At 44.9% G+C, this 20673-nt stretch overlaps 1 protein-coding gene across 4 annotated transcripts in view; it reads left to right on the top strand.

Annotated features, from left to right (window-relative positions):
- The window catches only part of SETBP1 (SET binding protein 1), a 257268-nt gene that overhangs the window by 158454 nt on the left and 78141 nt on the right, over positions 1-20673 (top strand). For all 4 annotated transcript variants that reach the window (XR_014517224.1, XR_014517225.1, XM_083465686.1 and 1 more), the window contains one exon: positions 14606-18077. Coding sequence is in view for 2 of the 4 variants with exons in the window: in XM_083465686.1 (XP_083321812.1) it covers positions 14606-18077 (3472 nt within the window). In the remaining 2 variants the exon portion in view is untranslated. The remainder of the gene's footprint in view (positions 1-14605; positions 18078-20673) is intronic.

Raw genomic sequence — 20673 nt, 5'->3', positions numbered from 1 at the left:
GAGAGAGAAATAAAGTAAGTCCAGCTTGGAGGCTGGGGAGTGTTTTCCTTTGTCTCATCAAATATGATGGGATTTCCTTCTAACTCCCACGGTAAAGAGTTTTACATAACCAGGGCTTAATGTGGATGAGATTCATTTCTGTGTCAGGTTTCCCATCCATAAAAATGTCATGCTTTTAATGTCTGATATTTTGTTCAACAAATGGGAATTTCATACCGCGAGGCGGAAGACAGTCCATTTTCTTAATGGAATATGCAACTTGCGGGATAATCCTAGATCTAAAGACCTGAGACGTTTATATACTTAGAAAATCTACTTTATCTCTAAATGGTTTTACCTTTTGGGCAGGATTATCTTCTTCTACTCCCCCCCCCCCCAATTCTAAGGTGGCTGATTTCATTGGGGGAATTGCTAAAATGCTGGAATAAAAGTTTGTGGAACTGTGTCATTCCGAAAATAGTTTATCTGAAACACATGTAGTGCGAATAGACTGTACACGGGCTGGAAAAGGTATAAAAGTCTCATCATTGTGGGAATAACTTACAGGGCCACAAGAAGTCATGGGTTTTGGCTGTATATCAAACTAGGGTCCAGAGCAGATGTAACATAAGCTCCCTGAAAAACCATGGTTTCTAAAACTTAGAGTTCCGCTCCTGTCTTCCTTTGTTGTTATTATCCATGGTTTCATGTTTGTTGTTGTTGTTGTTGTTGTTGTTGTTGTTGTTGTTGTTGTTGATTCTATGAAACACAGCAGCAATGGCTGTGAATAGGTATAAACAAGGTGGAAGGCAGGGATTGTGTTCGTTTTATTTAGGATGGTTTGCATGCACGCATGGAATCAGAAGCCTTTTTGCCTTGAAAATGTTTGGGTGGGGGAAGTTGGTATAAAGGTTCTCAGATTTGGGGGTCAGCAAACTTTTTCAGCAGGGGGCCAGTCCACTGTCCCTCAGACCTTGTGGGGGGCCAGACTATATTTTGAATAAAAAAATGGAACGAATTCCTATGCCCCACAAATAACCCAGAGATACGTTTTAAATAAAAGCATACATGGAATGGCTGTACCAGGGGTCAGCAAACTTTTTCAGCAGGGGGCCAGTCCACTGTCCCTCAGGCCTTGTGGGGGGCCGGACTATATTTTGAAGAAAAAAATGGAACGAATTCCTATGCCCCACAAATAACCCAGAGATACGTTTTAAATAAAAGCACACATTCTACTCATGTAAAAACACCAGACACGCCCCACAAATAACCCAGAGATGCATTTTAAATAAAAGGACACATTCTGCTCATGGTAAAACACACTGATTCCCAGACCATCCATGGGCCAGATTTAGAAGGCGATTGGGCCAGATCCGGCCTCCAGGCCTTAGTTTGCCTACCCATGGGCTGTGCAGACCTGGTTGCAGACAACAGTGAACCTTCACCTTGGCTTTCTCTAGCTCAGCGGTTCTCAACCTGTGGGTCCCCAGATGTTGTTGGACTACAACTCCCATCATCCCTAGCATGGCCTTCCTAGCTAGGGATGATGGGAGTTGTAGTCCAACAACATCTGGGGACCCACAGGTTGAGACGCGCTGCTCTAGCTGCTTTAAACAAGGGCCTGTGTCACTTGCAGGAGGGCAGGGAGCAGTTTCACACTGAAGGCTCTCTGTAATGTAGGAAAGTACTCAGATCCGCACACCCATTTCTGCATGCTCTGTGTCTGAGTGCCTCCCAGCAAGAGCAGAAGCTTCTTCAATTACAAAGCTCCAGCTCCAATAGCAGGCTTTATTTAGTGCGCTGTAAAAACAGTCATTTCTCAGATCATAAAAGGGCCTCCACGTCATTTTCTCTGCAGCAAGCTTTCCGGCGGAGTGGCTGTATCGCTGGGCTTTCATGCCCCATGACGCAGCCTAGTTCTGTGTATTTATGTGCAAAAAGTAACATGCAATTTTGCAAGTTTTATTAGGTGTAAATTCACACTGGACGGGGGAAACGGGAGAGGAAATGGTGAGATATAATAGACACCTGCAGATTGAAATTCCTGAGATGAATAATAGAATCGTAGAATTGTAGAGTTGGAAGGGACCCCAGGGTCATCCAATCCAACCCCCTGCAATGCAGGAATCTCAGCTCAAGCATCCATGACAGATGGCCACCCAACCTCTGCTTAAGGACCTCCAAGGAAGGAGAGTCCACAACTTACCAAGAGAGACTGTTCCACTGTTGAACAGCTCTTACTGTCAGAAAGTTCTTCCTGGTGTTTTGTCGGAATCTCCTTTCTTGTAACTTGAAGTCATTGGTTTGAGTCCTACCTTCCAGAGCAGAGGGGGAAACAAGCTTATTCCCTCTTCCATGGGCCAACCCTTGAGATATTTGAAGATGGCTATCATGTCTCCTCTCAATCTCCTCCTTTCCTGGCTAAACCTACCCAGCTCCTTCAAACGTTCATCATACAGCTTGGTTTCCAGACCTTTGATCATCTTGGTTGTCCTCCTCTGCACACGCCCCTGTTTCTCAACATCCTCCTTAAATTGTGAGAATGAGTCTTTGACAGCATGGATTAATCAATGTCCCAGTTTGGTCAGATTAAGCTAGATGGCTTGCAAGTTGACCCAGAGCACCGAGGGAGGGAGAAAAAACAGGTATCACAGGTATTAGGTCACCATAAACGACAAGTGAATCCTAGGACGGTAGAAGTGGTGCATCTCCCCCCCCCCCCATAACAATTTATTACATTTTCCAAAACAACTTCAACAGATTTTTAAACCATAATTTTGGTTGACTTCCCTCCCCTTCCCCCCTTCTTGGTTTCATGGCTTGATAGTCGTTCGCACACATCCTTAAAACCTCACACACTTAATATTTCAAGTTTAAATCTACTTCATCTTATTACAAGTGAGTATTGAAAGTTATACTAATGTAAAAATCTATACGCAAAAGCTTTAAAGCTATGCATTGAACATTTATCCCTTTTTAAATTTGGAAGTCCTCTTTCTTTCTGGGTTTCAAGTTAACTAATTTGTCCTGCATAATTCAATAGTTTATTTCGCCAATCTTCTTTATCTTCTTTGGCTGTGGCTTCTTCCTTCTGGGCTGGCTGGTCGTGGCCTGGCGTCCACACTTGAGTACAGGAACAAAGTCTTTTGTTCAGTAAGTCCAACAAAACCTGAATATCTCAATATCATGACTTCAATATTTTTTAACAACAGTCATTTTCCCAAAACTTTCCAGTCTTTGTATGTCTTCTCCCAGGCCTTTTTAATGATTTTACATTGCCACCACATACAATAACCTTTTATGGCCCTCTCTTCCTGTTTCTTCTCTATCACAATCAAGGCCTCCCAAATCCATTCCTCGCAGGTGTCACGTTGATCTGTCAAAGGCTCCCAAGTCACTTCACATGGGATACCATTTTTATTCTTAACCACTCTTACTTTCCCATGTAGAAGTGGTGCATCTCTCAACCAGTGTGGTGTAGTGGTTAGGAGCAGTGGACTCGTAATCTGGTGATCTGGGTTCGATTCCCCGCTCCTCCACATGCAGCTGCTGGGTGACCTTGGGCCAGTCACACTTCTTTGAAGTCTCTCAGCCCCACTCACCTCACAGAGTGTTTGTTGTGGGGGAGGAAGGGAAAGGAGATTGTTAGCCACTTTGAGACTCCTTAGAGTAGTGAAAAAGTGGGGTATCAAATCCAAACTCTTCTCTTCTTCTTCTTCTTCTCCATCTTGAGACTTTGCATGCTTCAAGTCCATGGAACAAAGATGAACCTTTGGCAGTGTTTGGTAAGCTAAAGTAGATTCCAGCCCCCAAAACGTTGAATAGCTTCCAAGAGGATATCTGCTTCAACAGCCATCAGAGCCATTTAGACTGGTACCACATTAGTTTTGGCTTACATTTTGATAAGCGTTTCCCCATTATCTGTAATGTCTTGTTTTACTAGCAGACCAAAGCATCACAACAGCTTTGTTCTTCCTTTCTTTGGGCATTGTTGGCCTGGTCTGAACTGAATGTGGAAATCCAAGCCAAGGTTGGGCCCAACAACCCAAAACTTACTCCCACCTTTGGCACTGGGAATGTCTCAGGAATGGCCATGCAACTGCCCGGATTATCTCTGCCTACCTGTAGCTTCAGAGCTGGCAGTAAGGCTGGCTGCTCGCCATGCCAACCAGAGGGCATCCCCTCGTTTGCCAAGGCAAGCAGAACCGCCGAAGCCTGAGCCTTTGGCATTGCCTTAGTCAAAGGCAGGCTCCTCTGTTCATCAAGCACCAGGAAATACTGGCGATCTAAAGCCGCACTTTAGCACAGTTGTCAGTCTGCTTTCCCTTAATCAGAACTCTTGGCTGAGAAATAGATGCTTGGTGAAGAAGCAACTCAAGGTTTGGTTTATGAAAGATTAACGCAGAGCCTCCCACTCTTGCTTTTGCACAAGGTTCCTTTCCAGAGCTTCTGTTTTATACGCCCGTTGTTTAAATATTTACTCGGGCTGAGACACGTTCTCTGTGTTTGCAACATTTGCTGCAGCTCTGCCCTTACCTTTCACACCAGCAAAATCAGCTTTTGCTGTGCACAGATGTACCTGGAGAGATCTCCCCCAGAGAACTTTATTTCACTGAGCACAGCAGGTTTATGATACATGCGAGTTTATTCTGTTTATTTAGCAAGGAAGTTGCAGAGCAGAAAGAGGTGGAAGATACAGGAGGTACTGTGGCCTAGTGAGTAAAGCTCTAGATTGATAATCTATTACTGCTGCTGCTGCTGTTATATTTCTTTCTGACCTTCTTCCAAGGAGCTCAAGACAACAACAACAACAACAACAACAACAACAACAACAACAACAACAACAACAACAACAATTTATTATTTGTACCCCGCCCATCTAGCTGGGTTTCCCCAGCCACTCTGGGTGGCTTCCAACAAAGATTAAAAATACATTAAAATGTCACACATTAAAATCTTCCCTAAACAGGGCTGCCTTCAGATGTCTTCTAAATGTCAGGTAGTTGTTTATCTCTTTGACATCTGATGGGAGGGCGTTCCACAGGGCAGGCGCCACTACCGAGAAGGCCCTCTGCCTGGTTCCCTGTAGCTTTGCTTCTCGCAATGAGGGAACCACCAGAAGGCCCTCGGTGCTGGACCTCAGCGTCTGGGCAGAACGATGGGGGTGGAGACGCTCCTTTAGGTATACTGGGCCGAGGCCATTTAGATGGCATACATGGTTCCCTTTGCTCTCTACTTTAATCTCATAACAACTCTGTGATGTAGGTTAGGCTGAGAGCTGATGACTGGTCCTAGCTCACTTTTGTTGTGGTTGTTGTTCAGAGAGGTGCACAAGAGATGTGGGAGGAGTCCAAGGCTTAGCTACAGCAAAGGTCTAATATGGTCCTCCTTACAACTTAACGTAAGATTTTTATTTTAAATGAGTATAGCCATGATTGCATGACCCAAACTTCTGGTCTTCCACACAAAGGAGCCTCAGCAAAAGTTCTTGCAGCAGTTCATATTGCAGTGTTGCAGGACAGCAGACAGGTGTTGTTGCCCAGGTGGTAGCAGCAGAGAAATGAGCAGTGGCCCTGACATCGTTCTATCATCAATTAGAATTTTGCTGTTACCTACGAATCAACTTTAGCTCCATTAGTTGGTTTGCTTTGTACCTGGGATCGCCATTGAGGGCTGTTTGGAAACTACAACAAATCCAAAACACGGACTTGCTAGACTTTTGGCAGGGATCTGTTGTTGGAGACATATCTCACCAGTACTTACGTAGTGACACTGGTTGCTGCCTTGCATCAGAGCCCAATTCAAATTGCTCCCTCTTGGATGTGGCCCTCTAGTGACTGTTGAACTTAAACTCCCATCATGTCTGACCATTGGCCATGCAGGTTGCAACTGATGGGAACTGGGCATCCAGTAATATCTGATGGCCCCAAGTTCCCCATCCCTCCCAGACATGGGGCTGGGATACCCAATAGAATATCTGCCTCTGCATCTACCTGCCTGCCCATTACAGTCGTCATCCAAGGCCTTGCTCCAGGTGTTCCTGCCTTCAAAGCTAAGGTAGCTAACAACCAGAGAGAGGGCCATTTTGGTTATGGAATCCTTTCCCCAAAAAGTCCACCTTGTTGCCTTCAGTTTTTAGCTTCTGAAAGTTTTTCAGTACTTCCCTATTTCATATTGAAAGATGGCATATAAATTCATCAGATGAATTTATGGCTCACTTGCCTGATTGTCATTCATTTGTCAAATCTGGGCAATGTTGCTGGGAGCCACGAGGTCTAAAATGTGGAACTTTGGAGATCTGTGAAATGCTGCCTTTTGTGGTAAGCAATTTAAGGTTTACCGATCAAAAAACCAGAGGTCCATAGGGTTGTTCCTGGTTGACTCAACCATCACAGAAAACCTATCGGTCCCCCCTGACTTGATAGCACTATCTAAAGCAGTGTTTCCCCAACTTGGGTCTCCAGCTGTTTTTGAACTACAATTGCCATCACCCCTGACCACTGGTCCTGCTAGCTAGGGATGATGGGAGTTGTAGTACAAAAACAGCCGGAGACCCAAGTTGGGGAAACAGACTTGGGTTTTCCTTGGGCAACATTCAGCATAGCCTTCTATGCCTGCTTTCCTGACTCTGGATTCTCCAGCCTCCAGGATTCTGCTTAGGCCTTGGTCCCAAAGATGGGCTGCTTCTACATCCCTCTCCTGCCACCCAGCACCACGAAAGCTGGCTGCTTGTTGCGGCAACCTGTTGGGTGCCTTTGACAAGTAAGCTGCTGCCTTCAACATCCTGTAAATCTGTCCTCCTAAATTCCAGAGCCGAACAAAATGCAAATCAACAAATGCAAACAAACGACTTGAATGTAGGTGAACGCCACGGAGTACCGTGAGTGATCAAAGGCTCCCGCGCACTTCTTCAAATGCAAACAAACATTGCTGTGCTTCTTGGAAGGGTACAAATGCGCAGTTCAAAACTTGTTAATATTAATGAACATCCAAAATGTGTCTTCTGAACTTTTCAAGGGTAGATTTGTTTGCCTTCATATTTACATTGGCTTTTTCAGATCCAAATCTGTGCTCCCTCCCTTCAGAAGGTAAAACAAAATCAACGCAAGGTGGTAGAATAAATAGAGATGTTTTCCTTTACAGCGAGGATTTGGCTACAGATTAAATTTTACCCAGTATAATTAGACTTGCCACCCTGGCCAGGAAAAAAAATATATATAAAGCTAGTCTGGTCTGCTCCTGAGCCAATAATAATAATAATAATAATAATAATAATAATAATAATAATAATAATTACAGTGGTGCCTTGGGTTACAGATGCTTCAGGTTATGTACGCTTCAGGTTACAGACTCCACTAACCCAGAAATAGTACCTCGGGTTAAGAACTTTGCTTCAGCATGAGAACAGAAATCGCGCGGTTCATGCCTGGGATTCCTTGGATTTTGCCTGCTTTTGCATACTAACAATTCTGTCTTTGATATTTTGTCTGCACAATCAGAGTGAATAGCAGGTACAAAAAAAGAATAATAATTTGACTTTCGAACCATCTGCTCCCCCAAATGGCAACTACAAGGTGGGGACGGTTCGCCCCGGGTGTTACCTCTGAGGGGGGTAACAAAATAGACTCTGCGGCGATCTCAGCAAAAAAATCTCAACAACATTGGTCAATTAATGGTGGGAGTAGATCGCAGTCTCTTGGGACATGCCTGTTATAAATAAAATAACACAAGCCATAACACAATCCATCCTGTAGATTTAAGTCCACAGTCGCCTGCTTGTTATCAGAGGCCCAGAATCCACATTCCTTTGTAAGAAAATATGAAATAAAGTCAAACCATTTTTGCAGGCAAAAACAAAACAAAAATTCAATGGGAGGGGGAGACAAGAAATTTTCCGGGTACCACCTAGCCTTGCTATGTCACTGACTACATATTCCATTTTGGCGACGATAACCCTGGTTTAAGGGGCCATTTGGTGCCTAGCTTGTATGTCTGAGTTTCTAACACTGGCTTGGACATCTGCAAAGGTCACTTGATCAGTAGAGGCAGATCTCATGGGATTCCTCTAGTGTTCCTGCATCCTGTGATGTGTTGATGCTTAAAGCCCTTGAAAGTTAGATGGCATCCCCTTTCTGGAAAGGGCAGCCTTCCCAGCCACACTGTGTTAATAATACCCGTTCTTTGTCAGGGAATGGGGACGTTTTCAAAGGTGGAGTTGCTTTGCATGAAATAGTAGATGCACAGAAGCAATCCCTCTGAAAGTCGTCGCAACCTCTTTGCCTACAGTGGCAAAACCTTGGCATTTCTAAGCAGTACTTGAAGCCCATTTAAAGCGGCTTGACACTGCCGCATTGTTCAAAGAAGGGTTATCCGCTTGGTGTGGGAGGGGTCAAGTTTTTGTAAGTAGGGCTGTTGTACTGTACTTAAGGTCTGATTGTTCTCACACAGCTGCCTAAAAACCGAACCGCCAAACTGTGTTGCGCTCAGGCACAATATTTAAATGGATTTGTTATGTCAGCAGTGACGGGCCCTTTGTTCAAGTTGACAGAAGAATTCTATTGTTCCGGATTTTCCCAGAGTCTGTTCCTCCTAATACTGCCCTCTGAAGATAGCTAGGCTGTTGTTGAAAAAAACATCCCTAGAGATGGACAAAGTTGGGGGTGGAGGGAGGGAGGACCCAGCAGCTTTACAACAATATTTCATTAGTATTTGGCTAAAAAGCGAACCAAGCAGTTCAGGACTAAATATAGAACGAAACGTGAAGCTATAGTTCTTCCCAGCTCCCCAAAATCAACACAAATAGGAAGTTCTTTTAACTAAAGATGTGTGTGCAACTTGCCCTAAGGACGCATAATAATAATAATAATAATTAATAATAATTTATTATTTATACCCCGCCCATTTGGCTGGGCCTCCCCAGCCACTCTGGGCGGTTTCCATAAAAACCAAAAATACAGTAAAATATCACACGTTAAAAACTTCCCTGAACAGGGCTGCCTTAAGATGTCTTCTGAATGTCAGGTAGTTGTTTATCGCTTTGACATCTGCTGGAAGGGCGTTCCACAGGGTGGGCGCCACTACCGAGAAGGCCCTCTGCCTGGTTCCCTGTAGCTTTGCTTCTCGCAATGAGGGAACCGCCAGAAGGCCCTTGGCACTGGACCTCAGCGTCCGGGTAGAATGATGGGGGTGGAGACGCTCCTTCAGGTATACTGGACCGAGGCCGTTTAGGGCTTTAAAGGTCAGCACCAACACTTTGAATTGTGCTCGGAAATGTACTGGGAGCCAATGTAGGTCTTTCAAGACCTGTGTTATATGTAGCTTATTTAAAGCTCATAGTCTACATGTAGGAACCAAGAATTAACAACAACAACAATTACAACAATTTTATGATTTGTATCCCACCCATCTGATTGGCTTGCCCCAACATAGATAAAAGCATAATGAAGCATTATACATTAAAAGGCTTCCCTATACAGGGTTGCCTTCAGAGGTCTTCTAAAGTTTACATAGTTACTCATCTCCTTGACATCTGGTGGGAGGGCGTTCCACAGGGCAGGTGCCACTACCGAGAAGGACCTCTGCCTGGTTCCCTGTAGCTTCATTTCTTGCAGTGAGGGAATCACCAGAAAGCCATCAGTGCTGGACTTCAGTGTCTGGGCTGAACAATGGGGGTGGAGAGATTCCTTCAGGTCTAAAGGTCGAGTCTGTTTAGGGCTTTAAAGGTCAGGACCAACACTTTGAATTGTGCTCGGAAACGTACTGGGAAGCAATGTAGGTCTTTCAGGGCCAGTGTAATTCCCCAACTTCTCCAGTAAAAGGGTCTGAGGTTTTGGAGCCAAGAAAGCATCTTGTAGAGTTAGAGATGGTCTAAGAGGTATACTTCAGCTTCACACGAGGCATTTGTGTAATCTTACTGAAATTCCCTTAAAAAAAGAAGCAGATATTTTCCCTAATCACCATCCCATATCCACTTCAGTTTTCATTCTAGGTGGAAATTTGGTGCCAACTCCATTTGCCAACACTTCTTAAACAGTCTTGGGTACTGGCATTTTCCAAAAGAGGTTGTCTCTCAAATATTTAGGGCTTTAAATACTAACGTGAACACCTTGAATTTGGCCCAGAAATGAACTAGCAGCCAATCAACGCTCGGTTTGCCCTTTAATGCTTTCTGCGAGGAGGCTGTGTACTAATGAACCCAGGGAAACAATCAGCGATATGTCTTTTTATTTTATTTTATTTTCCCCGCTCCTCACAAGATTCAGAGTGATTAGAATATGAAAATGATGAGCACAATGGTGCAGATGTTTTAAAATCACAGCAGACAGCAATTAGTGACATGGGAACCAGCTGCTTATCTATCCAGATAAAGCTTCTTAATAGAGAATTACATTTGAGGTACTGTGGTGTGTGTGTGTTTTCTGCAGATGGATCTCCCAATGCTTTAAATGAGAGGGCATCAAGGTACAGTGGTACCTAGGGTTACAGACACTTCAGGTTAAGAACAGACCTCCAGAACGAATTAAGTTCTTAACCTGAGGTAAAGGTAAAGGGACCCCTGACCATTAGGTCCAGTCATGACTGACTCTGGGGTTGCGGCGCTCATCTTGCTTTATTGGCCGAGGGAGCCGGCGTACAGCTTCCGGGTCATGTGGCCAGCATGACTAAGCCGCGTCTGGCGAACCAGAGCAGGGCACGGAAAGACCGTTTACCTTCCCGCCAGAGCGCTACCTATTTATCTACTTGCACTTTGACGTGCTTTCGAACTGCTAGGTTGGCAGGAGCAGGGACCGAGCAACGGGAGCTCACCCCGTCGTGGGGATTCGAACTGCCGACCTTCTGATTTGCAAGTCCTAGGCTCTGTGGTTTAACCCACAGCGCCACCCGTGTCCCTCCTGCACTGTATTAACTTTGATTTGTGAGCCAGCTTCCTGTCAAACAATCTAACTGATGCCTCTCTGAGAAGGTGGATCTTAGGCATTAGGGAGAGGGGTTACGCGCAGGTTAGGAGCTGATCTTCCTTCTCCCTCGAAAAACAACACGTAGAACTTGTTTTATGATCTCTTCCCTGCGTGCTTGATCTCTAGATTACAGAGTAACCTCACTTTGGCTGTTATACCACCTCCGTGTCACAGCTGTCGGTGTGCTTGAATATTAGAGAAGGGTTTGAATAGAGGGTGATTAGACTGTCTGCATAAAGTTTGAGGCGTGTCGTCGATAAATAGAGAAGATAATTTCTTAGGCAGGGAGGCGTCACCCAAGGCTAAGAACTTATTCATTCATTCATCCCAATCAAACATTCCAGAAGCTGCATTTTCTCAGACCCTTGGCCCACAAAGATGGTGACCAAATGCGTATCTCTCTCAATTTCTCTCATTCATCCTTGAATATAAGTGATATGTTGATAGTATAGTCCATCTTACCCTGTCATTGGTGGCAACGTTGGGTTTTGCCTAAAGAGTCACTTTTGGAGATTCCTGCTTGGAAAGGACATTGAGGATTTTAGAATGTTAAGAGTGATAGCATTTGCCGCGGTAGGTTGTTTCTTGATATTACTAGAGCTGTCCTCTAAAGTGAAATTTTGAGACAATTTGAAGGATTTGGTGTAGCCAATACATACAAGAAACTCCGAGGAAAGCACAAGTTGATAATGGCTGAATTCAGATGACTCTCCAACTCATGGACTGGGGAATGAGCCCGTGGGCACAACATGTCTTCCTTTTCTTTCGTGCACAGCAATTAATAGGTTACTTCCTGGTTTCATCAAACCATTGTTTGCTATTACGTTTGGAGTGGGAAACCGTGGATTGAGCAAGCCCTCCATGCCAGGCCTGCAAACTATCAGCAGATCTAGTTTGGGCAGATTCCCACCCCCCACTCCAATACATACTGGGATACCCGTAGCTCCCACACACCCAAAAACTGATCCTTTTGCTACAAGTGACAGGATTATAACAGCAGCCATTGATCCAGTCACCTAAACACTGCCCTCAGTGTGAAATTCAGTTCAACATGTTGGACCAATATGCAGCGGTCGTGGCAGTTGTTTTAACAAGAATACCTTATTGCTGATCCATTCACCTCACAAGTGATTTACTGCACCTTAGTCAGGACAAGCTTTTTGCCGCTATTATTAGTATTATTATTAGTAGTAGTAGTAGTATTTCAAAGTGTTTTTTCCAAAATAAAGTGAAAAGGGGAAGACGAAGAAAAATGTAGATTGATTGATTGATTGATTGATTAAATTTATATACTGCCCTGTACCCAGGGGGGCTCAGGGCAGTTCACAGAATAAAATCAAGATACAAAACCACAAAATACATAACAACAACAGCAGCAGCAGTAGCAACCCAATAGTCCCCCCCCAAATAGATGATAGATAGATAGATGATAGATAGATAGATGATAGATAGATAGATGATAGATAGATAGATGATAGATAGATAGATAGATGATAGATAGATAGATAGATGATAGATAGATAGATAGATAGATAGATAGATAGATAGATAGATAGATAGATTAGATAGATAGATAGATAAATAGATGATAGATAGATAGATGATAGATAGATGATAGATAGATAGATGATAGATAGATAGATAGATAGATAGATAGATAGATAGATAGATAGATAGGTGATAGATAGGTGATAGATGATAGATATAGATATGAGATTTGCAGCAGAAACTTCCTGATTCAAAGCTCAGGCTCTTAGCCACTGGGCGCTATACTGCAAACCACTGACTGCCATCTAGCCTGTCTTACCCAATCTGCTGCTGGTGGTTGTTTTAAAGTCTCTCTCTCTTTCTCTTTCTCTCATTACTTTGGCATGTCGGCTGTTGCTTTTGTGTTTGTTCTCCACCCTGCCTTTTGACAGTGCAGTTCACCCAGCGGGGCAAAGAGAAGGCAAAACATTAGGAGCAACAGGATCAGGCGGAGAGCCAGATGGAGACACTGGGAGCAAAATGCGCTCTGAGTGCATTAATTTCAGCTGGCTGTGCCAGTTATTCTGAGTAAACAGTCTACACGTATCAGTTGCAGCTAATGAAACTCAACCTGCTCTGAGCCACAGGATCTGTGGTTACCATGCAGCAGTCAAGCACGCGGAAAGATCCCTGTCCTCCCGCACATGTGCTCGCCCCCAAATGATCAGCCTTGACAAGTAGGAGGAAACTAAGAGAATCTTACGGTATCGGGGTAGAAAGCAGGAACCTGGATTCTGTAGGCAGAACCTGAAATTCAGGGCTGTGAATTGGGTCAGATTTGGTCCAATCCAAAAGAGAGCAACTTGACCGGAATGGTGGTAACTTGAAATCTAACTTCCAATCTGGTTGACAGGAGCAGTAGACCAACACATCTGAATGGACTGGGAGAGCTTGCTCTAACCACTGTGCCCTGCTGTCATTTCATTTCTTTGTAGCTGGGGTGGTGGACACATGTCAGGCTTGCAGGATATACCTTTGCTTGTTCCTTTTTACTAGAATACTGAAATCTGCTAGTTGATGCCAGGTGTAAAGTGACTAACATGAGCATTTCTGAGCCCGTAAATTTGTTTTTGAGCACCAGGATTAAGCTCAATCCTTTCACTCCTGGTGTCCTTCCTGAAAGCTTTCTTAATTTCAATAATACAATTTCAGGGTGTTGGGGTTGGTCATTTTGTTGTGTTTATTGTTAAGCAACTAGGAATCGGAAATCCTTGCCAACCGAGACCAGATTCCAGTCTACCTCCTGCCCATTCCTGGTCTATAGCATCTCTTTTTTCTAAAATGCTACTTTTAAATGAGAAAATGCTATGCTAGCTCTTGTAAAGTCTTCTGAAATAATGGGGAAAAAAATGGAATTAGGAAAAGAAAGGTGAATGGGAGCCAGGATATTTCAGGAGTTTGTTTTGCTTTTTAATGGATCTGCTGTGTAAGAGAATGTGACAACAAGCTTTGGATTTGTGCCGAACTCTTTTTTTCCAATTTGGAGCATGGATTCTTGTGACACTCAGTATAAAGGTCCTTCCATTTCTTTCACCGTAGAAAGTATAGTCATAGATATCTCACCATGGAAAGGTGTTCTTCCAGTGCATAGACAGGGGCATAAAGAATAGAAGGGTGCTGTTTTAAGTTCACTGGTCCCAGGTTGTTCTATTCTGTACATAGCCCCTTTTTACAAACAGAACAAACAATTACAGTTGCACCTTGGTTTTCAAACACCTTGGGAGTTGAACCTTTTGGCTCCCAAATGATTGAAAACCAGAAGTATTTGTTGCGGTTTTCGAACGTTCTTTGGAACCCAAACGTCCGACGTGACTTCCACAGCTTCCGATTGGCTGCAAGAGTTTGCTGCAGCCAATCGGAAGCTGCACCTTGGTTCCCAAACGTTTTGGAAGTCAGACGGACTTCTGGAGCAGATTCCGTTCGACTTCCAAGGTACCACTGTATTTATTGCAGTCCAAAGACCGACAAGTTGCTTATTTCCTAAAATACATATATTTAGTATAATAATATTTATTATATTGTGGGTTTGTTTGCTTTGTTTTCATTTTGCAAGAAAAGAAAAAACCCATTCTGGCAAATTCTTTTCAGGGATCAGAAGCCCTAACTTTTTTTCTCTTCTTTTCTCTTTTTCTCATTCCCAGGTTTATGACAGACTGCCAAAGCATTCTGCTGTGCACTATGATCCCGTTCTCCAGCAAGACTTCACCAGTGACACCTTAAAATCGCGGCACCAGCAAAAAAGCAACAACCAGCATCATCTCGACTGGTCGGTGAGCTCTGAATCTGGGCCAGCTCCTCAAGCCTGCTTCATTGCCCCAGAGCCACACCGAGAAGCCACCAAGATCCCTGGTTCGGAGCCCACTGTATCTTTCAGCAAGTCCCAAGTGAAGAAATCTAACGCCAGCAGCAGCTGGGCTCAGTTGTCAAACGGTAATAATAAAGACCTTGCAGCAATCAGTGCAGTCCCAGGGTCTAATAGTCTCAGCGCAACTTCCCAGCCAAACAAACTGTCTGATTGCAATGGTTTTTCGCCCCTAGTGAGTCAAGAGGGAGAGGGACAGGTAGAAGCCCTCAACCAGCCCACTGGCAGCACAAAGAAGAAATCCAGTAAGAAAGACTTGATCAACCAAACCATCCAAAATGCAGACATAGAATGGGTGAAAAATCCCCAGAAGTCATTTGAAGCCAAAACCCACGACAACATGGAAGGGAAGAAGGAATCCAGCTCAACTAAGCCATCACCCTCTAGGCAAAGCCCACATTCTGCCAACACTTCTGAAAACGATTCGAGTCACGTACGGATTACTATTCCAATCAAGACTCCAGTAGTGGAGACACCTGGTCACAAAAGGAAGAAACGGCAGTCTGCAAAAGCCGTTGTCGACAAGAGTGTCCCAGAGAAAACCTCTCCTCCCAGGCATCCTGTGGGCAGCGATGTAGCCAGCATGACTAACGCACAGGCAGAGGTGTGCAAGAAAGACCTGCGAGTTACAAAGCAAGGGAAAGCGATGGAAAGTGAGCCTCCGTTGGTACCAGTGGAAAGCAATGAGATAGTCAGCAAATCTCCCGCAACCAATGCCACCAGGCTCAGAAAGTCCGCAGTTGTGACGCCTGCTTCAGTTACACACGTGACATCTGCTTCCGTTACACATGATGCCCCGACACCTTGCAAGCAGCCAGAGGTTCAGCACCCGAAGTTTGCAGCAAAGCGAAGGTGGACGTGTAGCAAACCTAAAAATGTGCTCCGGGAACCTTCTCTAGGCCTCCCTGAGAAACTGATGGTAGAACCTCCTTCAGCTTATCCCATAACACCATCCAGTCCTCTGTATACCAATACAGACAGTCTTACTGTGATTACTCCCATCAAGAAGAAGAGGGGGCGACCAAAAAAACAGCCTTTGCTCACTGTTGAAACCATCCATGAAGGAACGTCCACCAGCCCAGTCAGCCCCATCAGTCGGGAATTTCCTGGCACGAAGAAGAGGAAGAGGAGGAGGAACTTGGTGAAGTTAGCCCAGATGGCCCCCGGGGAAGATACGAACACCATCAGCGAGCTGAAGTTTCACAAGAAAGTTGGCAAGCTTGGTGTTCTTGATAAGAAGACCATCAAGACCATTAACAAAATGAAGAGTCTCAAGAGGAAAAACCTTTTGAGCCAGATCTTGTCTTGCTCGAGTAGCATGGCTCTGAAGATGAAAACGCAGCCGCCAGCCAACACAGGGGCTCCCACCATCGATGCGAGACTAGGGAAGCAAATAAACGTGAGCAAGAAGGGGACTATCTACATTGGTAAGAAAAGGGGAAGAAAGCCGAGATCCGAGCTGCAGCCCCCACTGGAAGACCCGAAGACAGCCATGAAACATTTGAGGCCCGTATCTAGCCAGCCAGAAAACCCAGCAGTGCCTTCTACCTTGCAGTCACTTGTGGCATCATCATCACCAGCAGCCGTCCATCCGCTCTCGACGCAGCTAGTGGGCTCTAACGGCAGCCTTAGCCCTGCCAGCACTGAAATGAATTTTTCAGAGTTAAAGACTATGCCAAATCTACAGCCCATCAGCGCTCTTCCCACAAAAACTCAGAAAGGAATACACGGCGGGACTTGGAAGCTGTCCCCACCCAGGCTCATGGCGAATTCTCCTTCCCACCTTTGCGATATAGGTTCCCTGAAGGAGGTCACGCTGTCTCCGGTGAGCGAATCCCACAGCGAGGAAACCATACCAAGTGACAGTGGGATCGGTACCGACAACAACAGTACGTCCGACCAAGCGGAGAAGACTTCGGAATCTCGCAGAAGATACTCATTTGACTTCTGCAGCCTGGACAATCCAGAGGTCATTCAGTCTGACACCAGCATTAAGAACAGGCACAGTCACCGGCAGAAGCATCTCATCGTTGATAACTTTCTCGCTCATGAGACTATGAAGAAGCCAAAGCACAAGAGGAAGAGGAAGAACATGCAGAACAGAGATGACCTCCAGTTCCTTGCAGACCTGGAAGAGCTCATCAGCAAGTTCCAAGTGTTCAGGATTTCTCACCGTAGCTACACATTTTACCACGAGAATCCGTATCCCAGCATTTTCAGGATTAACTTTGATCACTATTACCCTATGCCATATATCCAGTATGACCCTTTGCTGTATCTTCGCAGGACGTCCGACATGAAGTCTAAGAAGAAGCGTGGTAGACCTGCCAAAACCAATGACACCATGACGAAGGTGCCTTTCTTACAAGGGTTTGGTTACCCTATTCCCAGTGGGAGTTACTATGCACCCTATGGAATGCCTTACACATCAATGCCTATGATGAACCTTGGCTACTACAGTCAGTATCCTGCTCCTTTGTACTTGTCTCACACACTCGGAGCAGCTTCTCCGTTCATGAGGCCCACCGTGCCTCCTCCCCAGTTCCACGCAAGCTCTCACATGAAGATGCCCAATACTGCCAAGCATAAAGTGAAGCATGGGGTCCATCTGCAGACACCAGTAGGGATTGGGCTTGGGGATGTGCATTCTTCACTGACCTCTCCAAAGGCCACAGGGACAAGCATACCTAGTGGCCGACTTCACAAAAGGAAACACAAACATAAGCACAAACACAAGGACGAGCGGATATTGGGGGCTCACGACGACCTGAGCAGTCTCTTCGCAAGCAAGTCCACTGGCTTCACCAGCCATTCGGTCAGTGACAGATTAAATGTCTCGGACAAAGAGCTCTCCTTGCTGACGGAGAAGAGCAAGCATAAAGAGAAACAGAAACACCAGCATTGTGAAACCAGTGGGCACAAGGTTTCCAAGAGCAACTTCGAAGTGGATACCTTGTCTACGTTGTCTCTCTCTGACACCCAACAGTGGGTGCAGAGCAAGGATAAAAGTAACTCAAGCAATGATCCCATGGACTCTTGCATGAAGAGGTATTCTGGGAACACTGACAGCAGCGCACGGTCCGAATCCCTGGACGTCTTTGGCGAGATGAATTCCTTGAGCGAAAAGCGGGACAATGATGGGAGCAAAAGGAGGAGTTTCGAAGGGTTCGAAACATACAGGGAGAAGGACCTTCAGACCTTCAGAACAAGCAGGAAGGACAGGAGCTGCTATGACTCATTGACAGCTTCAGGTAGGAATCTGAAAATACATATTTCTCTCAGTGCCGTTTTTTATGTGTTTGTTTTCCTTGCAGCTGGGTGTTTTGATGCCGTTTATTTGATGTTTATTTATGGCGTTTGTATACTGCTGTTCTGTCAATGCACTCAAGGTGGTTGATTATTTAAAATAATGGTTTAGAGCCATCTAGACACTTCACAGAAGGGGCAAAGGGAAGAAGATTATAAGCTGGTACCTACTCTCTTTGGATGGTGTTATTGCTGTTGCTATAAAATGAAGCAAAATGATGCCCACGTGAAACAGTCATTGCAGGAGACAGTTCTGGGAGCCAATTGGCAGTTGGTGCTGACCATCTGATGGAGAGTCCAGGTTGAAGGCTTGAACATGACGATTCTCCAGTGGGCAGGGTACTCTTAAATAGCATAGTGAGCTCACTCCAAGAGACTGTTTTAGTGCAGAAGTCCATGTACAGCTAAACAAGAATGATATTTTGGCATTGCTTGGTAGTAGAACACATGATCTACATGCAGAAATCCCTGGGTTCAATACCTGGCATTTCCAGGTGACAGGTGCAGGGAAAGGCCCTCTACCTGAAACCTCGGAGAACTGGCAGTCAAGAGTACGCAGTCAAGAGCTAGATGACTCAGTTTAAGACAGCTTCATCTGCAGCTTCATAAATCAATCTGTGATTCTGGAGGCAGGTCCAGGCAAGTCAGGATAGTTCCCTATGTGTCTTCTTCAGTCCCCCTGTTGGTTGTTCTGTTTGCATGTAAAACACTCAAGCAGTTAGAAAGGGGATGAGCATATTAAGCGCTTTCACCCTCCAGTTTGAGGAGGACCAAGATCTGAAAAGAGGCGCCTCCTCTACGTGTGGGCTTGAAGCTCTGTGCAGTTTAGAACTTGGATTACACAGCTGTCGCACCCACCATCTTCCTTTCCCCAGAATGCAACAATGACTCCAGGGGTACTGTGGGGAAAGGACAATGTTGTGTAGTGCACACACCCAACAAAATGCAAAAAGAAAAAATAGAACATGTTGGAAGCCAATAGCAGCCCGTGTCAGGGGCTGACGCCATCTTTGTTTCAGACCACCACTCTGTCCCAACTCTGTTCTCTGGTAGTCACTGGCTCCCCAAGCTTTCTGGCCCTGCGCTTGTTCCCCGAAGCCCAGCCCTGACAGAGCCACTGCTCTCACGTAAAAAGGTTTGTGGGTAAAGAGATGACAGATGCCACCATTTATTTATCACTATTTATTCATAAAAATGTTTATTCATTGCTGTCTCATAACAAAGCAGTTTCCAACAATATGTATATATAATTAAAAACATGTAAAAGTTTTAAATCAGAGAGCACCATGTAACGATTATGGAAAGATGTTTTCTTAATTCCCTGCATAACCCTAGCAGTCAAGAAAACACAAAAAGTTGGTCAGTATATCCTTACAAGTTCCCCATCCCTGGTCTAAGGCTTGGGATGCCTGGATTCGTGTGTTTTGTCAGGCAAATTACCTTAAAAGTGAAGGTTTAAGGAGCCAGTTCATGTAATTGAGGTAGGCTGGGCTAAGTGTTTGGGAGTAGTTGTGTGATGGTTTCTCTACTTGCTGCCCAAATTGTTCAACTTGGGGAGACATTTTTATCAGCCGCCTCCAAGAAGCCTTGTGGCGGCTAAGCGAAACTCCAGACCTCTTTGAAGTGCCGTGACTCATGCTGTGACCCTAAGATCACTTAAGTTGCAAGTAATCTCTTATTACTATTATTGTTGGGTTACAGGGAAATGTGTTTTTGTCTTGAGCTGAAACTTATGTGATTCCCTTCGGCTTTGGGAGCCTTTAAATTTCCACCGCTTCTGAGAAAAGACTGTCAACAGAGCTTGCATCGCACACCCCTAATGCAATGGCCATATTCTCTATCTCCACTATAGGAGACAGTATGTGTTATGTTGTGGGCGAACATATCAGACGACACAGAGATTCTTCAAACAGCTCTTGTTTATTCAAAGGCCAGAACAGAACTGAACTGAGGAGCTCAGTCAGCCTGCTTATATAGAGCTCCAGAACAATGTAACTGTAGCAAATTTCTAAAACTATCCAATCACTGAACGTCACTTTCGATCCTTTATTTGCATACAAACTATCCAATCACTGGACGTCACTTTCGATCCTTCATTTGCATAACTATCTACATTATCCCCCTGCTGGCCCAGGGTGAGAACTTCAATACATAACAGTATGCCCCTAAATCCTGGTTGTGAGGAACTGCAAGTGGGGAGAATGCTGTTGTACTCAGGATCTGCTTGCAGGCTTCCCATATGCATGGAGCTGGCCACTACGAAAGAAAGATGCTGGACTAGATAGGCCTTTCCCTCATCCAGCATAAGAACATAAGAAGAGTGTGCTGGATCAGGCCAATGACCCATCTAGTCCATCATTCTGCTCTCATAGTGGCCAACCGAATGCCTGAGGGAAGGGAATCCAGTGATCCGAACATGAGCTCAAGACCCCTCTCTCCACCCGTAGTTTCCAGAAAACGATATTTGGAAGCATTTCTGCTGCCAATTGTGAGGGCAGAGCATAGCCATGATGGCTAGTAGCCATTAATAGCCCTCTCCTC

This window comes from Podarcis liolepis (assembly GCF_965112155.1).
Source record: "Podarcis liolepis genome assembly, chromosome: 11".
Lineage (NCBI taxonomy): Eukaryota > Metazoa > Chordata > Lepidosauria > Squamata > Lacertidae > Podarcis > Podarcis liolepis.
Note: the sequence above shows the minus strand (reverse complement) of the source record. Positions and strands in the feature narration are given on the sequence as shown.